This window comes from Bidens hawaiensis, unplaced genomic scaffold (genome assembly GCF_021521415.1).
Source record: "Bidens hawaiensis isolate Kalapana, Puna unplaced genomic scaffold, B.hawaiensis_p1.1 tig00031459_1, whole genome shotgun sequence".
NCBI lineage: Eukaryota > Viridiplantae > Streptophyta > Magnoliopsida > Asterales > Asteraceae > Bidens > Bidens hawaiensis.
In genome coordinates, this window is record NW_027495300.1 from 198,661 (window position 1) to 211,175 (window position 12,515).

Here is a 12,515-nt window from a genome sequence, read left to right on the forward strand (position 1 = left end):
ACAATAATTATTATTCATAATACTAATAATAATAGTTATAGAATAAAAGTCTTGGTATAAATTAAAATGTTGTTGATAAAAATAGTAATAATAATAAATAATATTGATAGTAAATAATGATACCATACTCGATGTTGGCTCGATTTCTAAGCGTGTTCACAAAATAAAATACAATAATATTATTGCTAATAATTAATGATAAAAATATGATTTTAATAGATAATAATAATATGATCTTTAATAATAATAATAACAACTTTAATATTTATAATAATAATGATAATAATAATATTAATAATAAATAATTATAATAGTAAGTTATACGTAATAATACTAATAATAATTTTTATATATAGATATTAATACTAATAGTAACAATAAATTTGTTAAGTAATAAAAATGATATCAAAACCCGAGGCCTCTAGTTTAATAACTAACGTACAAACCAAACGAACCAAGATAACATTTGTTAATTAAACCCATAAGAACCTAATATATCCATTACCCGATCGTTCATCTTTTCCCTAATTCAAAACAATACCAAAATCCATCCAACCCGTTTCAAAGTATATAACCAAATATATAACCGATTATTAACGATTTAAATCTTATAATCGATATATATATATATAAACTAATAACACCAAAGCCTAATATTACTTTACCTTTTAGGTGTTTATATTCTTGTGGCTCTACACCGGGAAGAACCCGAATCGAAACTGCCGGAGACGAAAGACAGAAATCGGAGGGAGGGAGGGAGAGAGAGAGCGTCTTAGAGAGAGAGGGGGTGGGAGATGCGAGAGAGAGAGAGAGACGACGGTCACGCCGGTCTGGAACAGCGGCAGAAGGTGGTTTCCGGAACGACAATCAGCCCAAAAATTGGGTCACCGGAAAAACGGGAATCGCCGGAAAAACATCCGGCGGTCCGTTTGCGGGCGGGGTGGTGTTTTTAAACTGCGAATGAGGGTGATGGTGTTACCGGAGAAAGAGTTACAGGGGAGAGGGTAGCCGGAGATCAGTGGTGGTGCTTTGGAGTCGTCGGAGCTAGCCGGATACATAATCTTGTCGCCGGGAAACGGAAAAGAGGGAGGGTGGCGGCTGGTATAAGAAAGAAAGAGATGGGGGTGATGAGTGTTAAGTGGGTTAGGGTTAGGGTTAGGGTTGTATATGAATATGTATGTATTAATGAATTTACATAAAGGACCCTAGACTTTTATTAATAGTTTAAAACTTGAATGAAATATATGAACTCTTAAAAAAACGACCATTCCAACCCCTACGGTTTATTAACGATCCATTAGAAGACAACTAACGAACTTCACACTTATCGATCGATGCGATATAATTATTTATTAACCAAATGAAATGTTAAAATCACTGAGTTGGGTTTACAAATACGGATATGGATTCGAATGCAAATGTAATTTATTAAAATAAAATGCGAAAAATCGAAATGTTACAGGTCACCTCAGCAAAACACCGCAGCGTTTCGACATACTTAGGTACCATATATATACACATGGTCAGTCTCACTCGAACATACTTAGGTTCGACCCATCGTGGCTGGAGGTCGCGACCAAGCGTGGTGCGATGTGCCCACCGCATTTTACCACATATGTAAGGATCCAGACAAACGTATACTACAGCATGAGGGCTAGGCTTATACTCTTATTTACAATGTTTTTAGAGACACTTAGTCTCATGTAAAGTTTTACACATAACAAGTTGATTTGTTTAAAAATAAGTTTGTAAAAGTGGGGCCTATTCACTTTTTCAATTGGGATCGGCTTCAAACACCGTCCGAGGGTCTTTCCCTTTTGCTATCTCGCACCTATAGTACGAGTATAACTTTTTGTTAGTTGGATACACAATCCGGCTTAAGACCTTTAGTCTTTGTTTTATAATCGCCACATCGATTATGTGAACCTTTAGTTCAAATCTCTTTTCTTTACTTTTAAAACCTTTAGTTTAAAAGTAACATTATAAACCTTTAGTTTATTTTCATAAAACCCTACGTTTCTTCTTCTATAAGAAACGTATATCTTTCTTTTCTTTATTATTTAAGAATAGTTATTATTCCTTAAATAATAGTTTATAACAAAGATTACACACATATATACTTCATATATAATCATTATCTTTCTTTTCTTTGTTATATTTTCTTGTATTTTATCGAGGTATCGAGTATAACCTCGACTTAGGGTATTAAGTCTTTATAATATTTTTTATTATTTTATTCGGGCATTATGCCTACCTTCGTTGGCTTATAAATACCCTAGACAGTTGGGCAGCACTTCGACGGCGTTTCACCTTTTTCAACTTCTTGTTTGATCAACACTTTACTCGGCACGCAAATTGATGAACACCAATACTCCTTCTTACGTCGACACGCTTCACGAGGCGAGTCGTCGGAACGTTGGGATGGCACTACCTTTGTTGTTGGGATGTTGTTGGGTGATGGCACGAAAATCGAGGTATGGCACGGAAAACGAGGGATTGAGGACACGTTTATCGAGGCGGATCGAGGGTATGTTTGTCGAGATCTAGAGAGATGTTAGAGAGAGGATTGAGAGCAAGTTTTGTTGTGTGGGAAATGAAATCCCGCAGCCTTCTATTTATAAGCAAATTTGGGAGCCCGTCGCGGTACGCGACGGCCTCTTGGCTAGCCCGTCGCGTATCGCGACGTAGGCCGCCTGAGTCACCACGTAGACCTGCCACGTGGCGACACGTGGCACGCGTTGTGCCACGTGTTTACACGTAGCGGACGTGTTGCCACGTGGCGACACACTGTGCCACCGTCTGCCACGTGTCACATTGTGTCAGACAGGTCATCGCGATACGCGATGAACTTGATTCTAAGGCCGTCGCGTATCGGGATGGGCCAGAGAATCAAAATTTTCATTTTAGACCCTGGGTTTTGAAAATTTGGCTGAATTGGTCCCTTAACTTTGAAAGTTTGACATTTTTGGCTCGAAAATTTCGTGATGTTACAAGTGTGTGCCGCCCTAGTCATGTGTCATTGAAAAGGCCATTATGTTGTGTTAAAACACTACAATGTAGCAGAGCCATAACCGGCATGAAGTCAGCTATTTAGGCGAACGTCGACAACACCAAAACATAATGTGATAGCATATTTTACCGACACGGTTAACACTCATTGTTACTAAGCCACCGAGGTTCCCATTTATTTGAGTGAATCATTCTGAAAACACGTAGCTTCGCCTTGTGAGAAAGTATGATTTACAAGCTTGCCCTTCAGATATGCATGGCATAGGGGAAGACCACATCGTCCAAGTCTTGCACGCTACGCTGGTATGGGACGACAAAGTGCATGCACGAGGACGTACACAAGTATAGGTGGGAGAGTGTCACGAACCAAATATTTAAAAATGGAATTGCTTGATTGTGCTTAACCCTTGGGTTTGCTAGCTAGTACCGGACTTCATCAAGTACGACCTCAACGGGAAATGAAAGTGTTCAAGCCTTGCTTGCACTCGCGACACAACACGGGTTGCGAACTATTGGTGCTCGTCTGATAAGTCCAATGCATGACGAAACCAATAAAACCTGTTCATACGCGGATGGTTTGCAGGCCTTCGGGCACCACACAAAGCATGAGAGGATTTCTTCGTGACAATAGGAACCCTTTTAAACACAATGTAGTCATAACTAATATAGTGTAGACTTATTTAATGTATTGCAAGCTTCAGTTTGCTTATATAATACAAACAAAAAAAATAAAGTATAGACCTACCTCAATATATATTGTTTTGACACATAATACAAATAGTAATTTTAGATATCACAAAATATTATCTATTTAGGAAAAGTCATAATACATCGTATGGATCACGTAATGGTCTATACAAATAAATAAAATCTTAGATTTCACATAATATTATAGAAGTCATAAAGTATAATATATGCTTTAATAAACTTAACAGTATGTAAGACTAAGAGCATTCATAATATATGTTTTGGACTAAAATCAACCAAGGATAATGTATTCAAATTCGTTTAACGAGGATTAGTGCTATGATTACAATAGTGAATATATGAATGAAATAGAGATGAACACCATGATTTGTTGCGAGAAAAAACACTTGATCTTGTTTAGATCAAAGGAAAAAAAAACCCGGGTGATGACAAATCGTCTATCATCACTTTATTAATATAAAAAGGGTTACAATGGGTGAAGTTTATGATCAAAGATTACAAATAATCTAAGTGTGTATATGAACTGCTTATAGAGTTCTTGAGAGGGTGTTTATGAATGTGAGCCGTCAATAAGTGTGGCTGTGTATGTGAATGTGGCCTAATTTGATCATAGAACTCAATATCTAACAAGAATAAAACCTAACAAACTAGTCCTATAAATCCGCCATGTTCACATTATCTTTATCCATGACTTTTGACTACGTGTTTGACAAGTCCATTAGCGAGATATCCGGTGGAATAGGTCTTGTAGCCATTACACTTATTAAATATCAACCTACACACAAGAAACAATCGTTAAGAGTACCAATTACTGAGAATCATCGATCCTGACAAGATCTGACTAAGGATAACTGATCCAAGAACATATGCCAGGATAACGTATCCACAGTGTCAAATTTCTGTACACTAACAATATGAACTCTGAAAAACACCCAAAAAAACATGCATAATTACACGACACATCATGAAAACATCATTGTTTAAAAACACCCAAAATCCATCTAATAAGAAATCTTAAAAACATGAAAAAACATTGTCACGTCAATTGCCTTATTGGAGATGGTCTAATAATATAAAAATAGAGATACATTAATGCTTCATGCATATTAATAGTTACTCAATTAATTAAGCTATATATAAACATTCACAAATACCCTTTGGTATTAAAAAACATTGTGTTATATTAATAATGATTACAAATTTTCAATGTTGAATATAAACCATTGATTATTTAATTACACATAGTCAATGATAACAAATAATTTTTCGCACTTCTCAGATGAATCATTTCATACGAGAAGTGCAAAAAATCAATATATACCAATAATTTAAATTTTTCTTAATATTAAATACTTAAAAATATATAAGAAGCGTATTTTTGTAACATAAACTATAGTATCTCTTCAATTAATACAATTAATAAAACTGCAATAACTAAAAGATAAAAAACAATAAATTCATTCTAAAAAGGAAGAAGAATAAGAATAAGAAAGCAATATATTTATGTTTATAATTTTTTTAGCGTCTTTCTTGATTTCACTATATACAACTATAATTTCTTCTAACACCTATTTAAATTCTTCTCATCCATCTTTAATTTCTTCCCACATATATTTAGTTTCTTCCTATGCTTGTTCAAAATTTTCCTAACACATCTTTAATTTTTCTCATACGCATCTTATTTTTCCCCTCACATTTTCAATTAGTCGAACATATATTTAATATCATGCTACACATCTTCAAACTCTTCCTACACGTAACTTTTTTTTATTGCAAATGGCAAATGATTATGAAGAAAAAAAATCTTTCATTTGTAAAGAAAAAAAGCTTTTTTTTTTTTCAAAAGAACAATTAATGATGAAGATGTCAAATTTTAGCTTAACTATCATAAATTAAAATCCTTTTTTTATTAATTAAAAGAAATCTCACACTAAAAAAAACACATTAACAAACAAAGATGTAGGTAAAATTGTAACTCATAAATCATACTTGTCTTTAAAAAAAAGATGATTAACAAATTGTAACTCACAAGCATTTAAATGACTCTCATAATTTAATTAATTGCAATAAATGTCACTACTTTTCAACCATTAGTTAATAATTTAATTGCCAAAATCTCTTATTACATTTCTTTCATTTTTCATACTAAAAAGTACTTCTCGCATAAACTCGATGAAAAACTTGAGAAAACTCGACTCAAATTTTATTAGAAAAAATTCTTAACTATTTTATTATAAGATCACCTTTACAAAAAAATAAAATGATTCTAATATTTGACATATTACATATATGTTACATATATGTAATATCGTAATCAAGAATTTTGTTTTATATTTCTCTTAAATTTTGGTTAGAAACTACAAATATATAGTATAATATATAAGAGGAGTTCTTTTTTTATTTTTTATTATATTTTACAAATTTTTGTTCGAATTAATGTTTTTTTTGGAACGACCAACTAAGTAACGCCGGGTAATCCGTACGCGATCCCCATTGGATAAAGGTAGCCCGAGCCGACCACGAGTTCAGACAGACGAAGCCCCTAGCGGTCCACCTATTGAGGGATTCCCGGATAAAACCCGGCCCCCACGCCCGTCAAACAGCACGACAGCGAGGAGCCGATAAAACCGGGTGAGATCAGGACTCGAACCCTGGCAAGCCAGTGTCATCCCTCATATCTCCAATATATAAATTGGTGATAGTAAGATTTAAATCCTACCTCTCACTAGTAAAGGGGATACTCTATTATTAAACCACATCCAATTTATTTATTGTTTTTCATGTTTTTCATCCCTCATTTTTCTTATATTAATTGTTCTTCATTTAATTAAATAGTGGGTTGATTATACTGATATTCAATAATGATAAATTAGCTGCTGAATTTAATTTTCCATTGAAAGCCTTTATTAAAATATATTGACAACTCTAGAACCTTCCCGGCACAAAATTCACTTGGGTTTCTACCAACCACACCCATATTTAACCTCTATATAAACCCTCTAGGCCACTCCACATTTCCTCACAACATTCTTTCTTGACTCATCAACCTCTCCCCTCCTTCCGACAATACAATCATCTAAATGGCCATCAAACTCTTCGGAGCCGTCGGTTCAACCGCCACTCTCCGAGTGAAGGCTTGCCTCGCCGAGAAGGGCCTTGAGTACGAGTTCGTTAATGTGGACATGAGTAAACAAGAACACAAGAGTCCTGAATTCCTATCACGTAACGTATGCAAAATGAAATTATCATATATTACTTGTATTATTTTGTATAATAATGTTTTTGCAACTTGGCAGCCGTTCGGTCAGGTTCCGGCGTTTGAAGACGGAGATCTCAAGCTGTTCGGTACGGATACCCCAGAAATTCAATTCGTTTCAAATTCATTTCAGTTTTTTGTTCATTTTAAACAATTGATCGATTCGGGTATCTGAAAATTTTGGATAGTTGATTCCAACATCCAATATGTATAAAATTTCGGATACGGATATGAATACTGAACCCAATACGTACATAAGAAAAAACCAAAACAAACTTTGTACAACTATTGAATATAATTTACAAATAATTAAAAATTTGAAATAAGTATCCGAAACTGATTATTAGGGGTGTGTAAGGATTGGTTTGAGTCGATTTATAATTGAACCAAAATACCAAAACTTTGGTTATTGAGGTTTTGATCACTGGGTTTTGGTTTTTCGGTTATTTTGCTCTTTGGTTATGATTGGTTTGTTTTTTCCAGTTTTGTCATTTGAGCTTAAAAAAATGTGATCCAAATAACGAATTTGGGGTAAATCATTTATTAAAATATAACCAGTTGATTATTAAATTTGAATTGAAATAATTGAGTTAATTTAAGTTACATGTTTATATTAAATTTTTCTAAAGTACTTAAAAAAAATGAAAATCTATGATATCTGTTCGATTTTTGTTTTGGTTCGGTTTTTTTGATTTGTAAGGTTTCGGATTTGTTTTTCGGTTTCATCACACCCTAGCTACAACGTACAATACATATTAGAAGTTCAAACATCTGAAATTTCAGATATAATTCATAATTGTGGTTAAGAATTTCGTATTTTTCATCCGAATGTCTAAATTCGGATCGTTAGATGATTGATTGATTGTTTTGCTTCAGAATCAAGGGCGATTACGCAATATCTAGCTCACACATACACGGATAAAGGAACCGATCTGATCATCAAGGATCCTAAACAGATGGCAATTCTGGCTGTGTGGATCGAAGTGGAGTCTCAGAAATTCGAGCCGGCTTCGTCAAAACTGGCATGGGAGCTAGCATACAAGCCGATGTTCGGGATGACAACCGACGAAGCGGTGGTGGAAGAGAACGAGAAGAAACTGGAGCAAGTGCTTGACGTGTACGAGTCGCGGTTGTCCGAAAGTAAGTATTTGGGTGGTGAAAGCTTCACGTTGACGGATCTTCACCACCTCCCGAACATCAAGTATTTGATGGGTACGCAGACTAAGAAGGTGTTCGACGCGCGGCCGCATGTCAGCGCGTGGGCTGCTGACATTCTGTCCCGTCCTGCATGGGTCAAAGCTACCACCACTTAGATAGTTTTGACGTGTGGTGGTGTTATGTGAGACTGGATCGATGCATGTGTCGGGGCAATGTTTTCTTGCTCCCTTGAAGTGGTTTTTAATATTAATAAAGTGTTTGAAAATAAACTTTAAAGTGAGTGATAAAGTTAAATTTGTCATCTTGTTTCTTTGATATCTTATTTAAAATTATATTTATTTGATAGATACAATAAGTGGTGAAGTTTATACTAAGGCACCGAGGGTATTCAAATTGATGCAGAATTCCACAAACGATGGGACCGAGCTAAATTTTTATATAGAAAACAACTAAAATTACACTGCATATAAAAAAATTGGGCAAAAACTGATAAATGTACACTACTACGCTAAAAAACACGGGTGCCCCCGGCCCTAAGTAAGCTTCGTCAATGGATACAAGTTGTAACCAAAATTTAAAATATTAAATCAAAATATAATTGAATAAATCTTAATATTTATAGTCTTTATAGTATATAATGAATATAATAATGTATATTATAATTTATGTATATTAACATTGTAGAGGTAGGGTACCAAAAAGACCCAAATACCCTTAAGTAACACCCGCGGGTCACATAGAATGTTCTATAAGCCACCCGCGGGACATACGGATCACCCGCATATCACGTTAGAGGAGGAACGTCCTCATAACACGCGCGGAAGCATCCGGGCATCCTCAAAAATCATCCGCAGGACAAGACATCTGTCCGCATAAAACAACTGGAGGATAATGCCAGCGGGACAACTGTCACCATTCAAGTACTCTCTAGAAGAAGGCTCATAATTCTTACTTGGGGAATACGTAACATACTAACCAATGAACAAAGGACATCTGGCTAGGTTGTTATAACCGTGCACATGGCCAGGGCGTGATCCATCCTATCAGCTGGTGACGCGTGTCCAGGTTGTTATGCTCATGCACATGAGACGTATAGCTCAACCTATCACAAGAGGACATGTGTCTAGGCGGTTATCAAAGGTCTTCTGGAAGAGGACAGCTGCCCCAATCATCTTCCATCATCCTTCGGCTATAAATACCTTGTCAAACGGTATGAGGTATTCATTCACTCACCTATATTCTGACTACACTTAGTCTTTATACTTGAGTACTTTCTCGATTACGAACGTTACTGATTCTCACGTCAGATGGTGGTTACAGGAAGACCCCCCCTCTTGTCCTTCCTGTAACGAGACTCACGGTGTCTGTTTTGCAGGTTCCGGTCACTGGACTTCGGGAAGTCCTACTCATAACGTGTTGGCAGTTACCGTATTATACCCTGTGGACTCATTAGATCCAGGACCCATACTCGGGGAGTGGATCCGTGTTTCTTCATTGGCGCCATCCGTTTTTTGTGTTAGAACAACAATAGTTTTCGTTGGTTTTTTGGTTCGTTTGATATGAGTAAACTTCCTGAAGGGCCGACGGGAACCCCTGCACCTGATTCACGTGTAACTAATATAGAAGCACCTCCGGGTGTTAGTGTTTTTGCACGTATTACGACTCCAAGTGGCCGTACTCTTGAGCGTGTCACAACTCCGGGGTCAATAATCACCAATGTAACACCTGGGGGTTTTACCCTAGAGAATGCTACAACACCAACCGGTCCCACTCCCACAGATATGGGGTGTGGCTCGGCACCGGAAGGTTCAAATTTGGGTAATCTCAGACGGATTACGGATGAGACTCGCCGAAACCAGTCAGAATTTGATCTGGAAAATGATTTCTGGCAAATCTGACATGGCAAGATCCCATCAATCAAGAGAAAAGCTAATTCCCGAGGAGTGGTTTCATGTGCAACAACAAAGTTTGGTGGCTGAATATGAGCGCAGAAAACGTGATGAGCGATTTCATGCCCACACTTTGAATTATGAGGAATCTCCCTGGAGATCTCCTTCTCCTCCACCAACAGTAAGAGGAAGTCAGCTCCGTTACAGCCAATCAACGGAACCAGAGTTGGTGAATTACCGAGGTTACGCCCTCGTTTTCGCATAAATATGCGGATGCCATCTTACTTGAAAGAATTTGATAGTTACGACTCAACTTACCAACCGGGAGAATACAGTATGTATACCGGTGATAGTAGGATGAGTTCACGGGCAAGAAATAGTCGTATACAGGACATAGTCCGCCACACTGAATATCACAGCAATGCTGAACAGGACTTCACCAAACCATATCGTCTGGCAACCTTTGCCGAAAAATCGAAATTCATAGCAAGTATTGCTACTGCACCCTTCACTTTTAATGCCAAAATACCTACATCAGTAGGCAAATACAATGGTATGCCAGATCCAAGTGATCATCTCCAGAACTTTGTGGCGGTAGAGAGTGTTAGTGGTTGGGCGCTCCCTTATTGGTGTCATATGTTCGCATTGACATTAACAGGAGCAGCGAGAGAATGGTTTGAAAAATTACCTGATGGTCAAGTTTCCAGCTGGGATGACCTTGTAAAAAAGTTTTCTCAACAGTTCAGCCAGCAAAAAAACATACGCGAGACCAGTCAGAAATTTTGGATGTCGTCCGCCGCGACAACGAATCCATAGAAGATTTTATCACCAGGTTCAACGATGAAAGCCTGAACATTGGTGGGATAAGTAAGGACATGCTCCGTGGTGTTTTCCGCAAAAACGTCAAGTGCGATGATCTAGTCCGCACCCTCACTGGCAGAGATGGAATGCCAAAAGAGTGGGACGATCTTATGACTGCGGCAAAGGTGTATGCTAACACTGAGAAAACATTGAGGAATGGTAACCCAAAGCAAAAATTTAAAGTCGAATTTCAGAATTAGAGACCTAATAGACAGGCGAAAGGCCCTATCTGGTCAAGGCTTCAGCCAAGTGCGGAAGTGTCAAAACCATTTGATGCAAGATCCCTCATAGGCAACAAGAACAAAGCGGGACCCGCAAAACGAGGTCCCAACAATTGGACTCCTCTTTCAAAGACTCCCGCTGAAATTCTCACTACAGAAAATATAAGTTTCAGAAAGCCACAACCACTGACAAGAAGGTCATTCTTAGATGCTAAGAAGCATTGTTCGTATCACGATGACATCGGTCATAATACGAATGAATGTAGATAATTGAGAAATGAAATTGAGGCGGCTGTTAAATCTAGAAAACTGGGGCACCTGGTAAAAAATGGGAAACCTGATAATGGTAAAGCGCCCGTTCGGGACATCCAAGGCCCGAGTAAGAAGCAAATTAAAGATTTGAACGTTCATATGATACAAGGTGTAAGGCCCCGTTGCCGGTAGCCCTACTTTCGTGTTGGATTTACTCATAAACGCAGTTCTAAATATCAGAGTTAATTAAAACATTCGCGGAATATAAAAGCTTTCATAAAACATTTCATGACAAAACACATCTTGTCTTAAAACGTCATCTTGTCTTTCAAAATAAACAAAACATTAAACTTAAACGTCTTGAGTCTTCCGATGCCAGCCTCTTATTCAGTGCCACGTGTTTCCTCAAGCGAGCTGCCTCATCCTACTCACCTGCGTGCATACTAAAAGTCAGCTACGCTGAGTGAGTTCTAGTTAATCATACATTATACAATACACACAAACTTATATTCTTTCATTCATACTTTCATACTTTCATACTTTCTTTTGTATTAACTTGCTTTCATATCTTACGTTATAAAGAGCATTACGCCCTACATTCCTCGAGTATTATTAGGGCTCGGTACCCTCCTTCCTCGAGTATTATTAGGGCTTGGTACCCTCCTTCCTCGAGTATTATTAGGGCTCGGTACCCTCCTTCCTCGAGTATTATTAGGGCTCGGTTCCCTCTTTCCTCGAGTATTATTAGGGCTCGGTACCCTCTTTCCTCGAATATTAGTAGGGTTCGGTTCCCTAGTTCTCGAATATTAGTAGGGTTCGATTCCCTCTTCGTTACCATACAACCATACATCATACCTCGAGTATTATTAGGGCCCGGTACCCTCTTCGTAACCATACAACCATACAACCATCCTTTCCTTCTTTTATTAACTTTATCACATTCATACACAATAGCATACATATCATACTTACCTTATACATAGCGTTACAACCTGACAGTACGTGCAATATCATCAGGCAATCATTCATACATTTCACATTATTCACATAAGGCATACACTTATCTCTTAGGATAAGCGTATTAACAAACATGTTGAGTATGCACACAGCCCCGAAAACATAACACATAAATGGGGCTAGAAACTCACTTGAATCCTGTTA

The 12,515-nt window shown here is 37.2% G+C and overlaps 1 protein-coding gene across 1 annotated transcript; it reads left to right on the top strand.

Annotated features, from left to right (window-relative positions):
- The first annotated feature begins 6,797 nt into the window (after positions 1-6,797).
- On the top strand, positions 6,798-8,303 carry LOC143582122 (glutathione S-transferase APIC-like). Its single transcript, XM_077064753.1, has 3 exons — positions 6,798-6,944; positions 7,014-7,062; positions 7,850-8,303. The coding sequence occupies exons 1-3, from the start codon at positions 6,798-6,800 to the stop codon at positions 8,284-8,286; spliced, it is 633 nt and encodes a 210-aa protein (XP_076920868.1). The 3' UTR covers positions 8,287-8,303.
- The last annotated feature ends 4,212 nt before the right edge of the window (positions 8,304-12,515 follow it).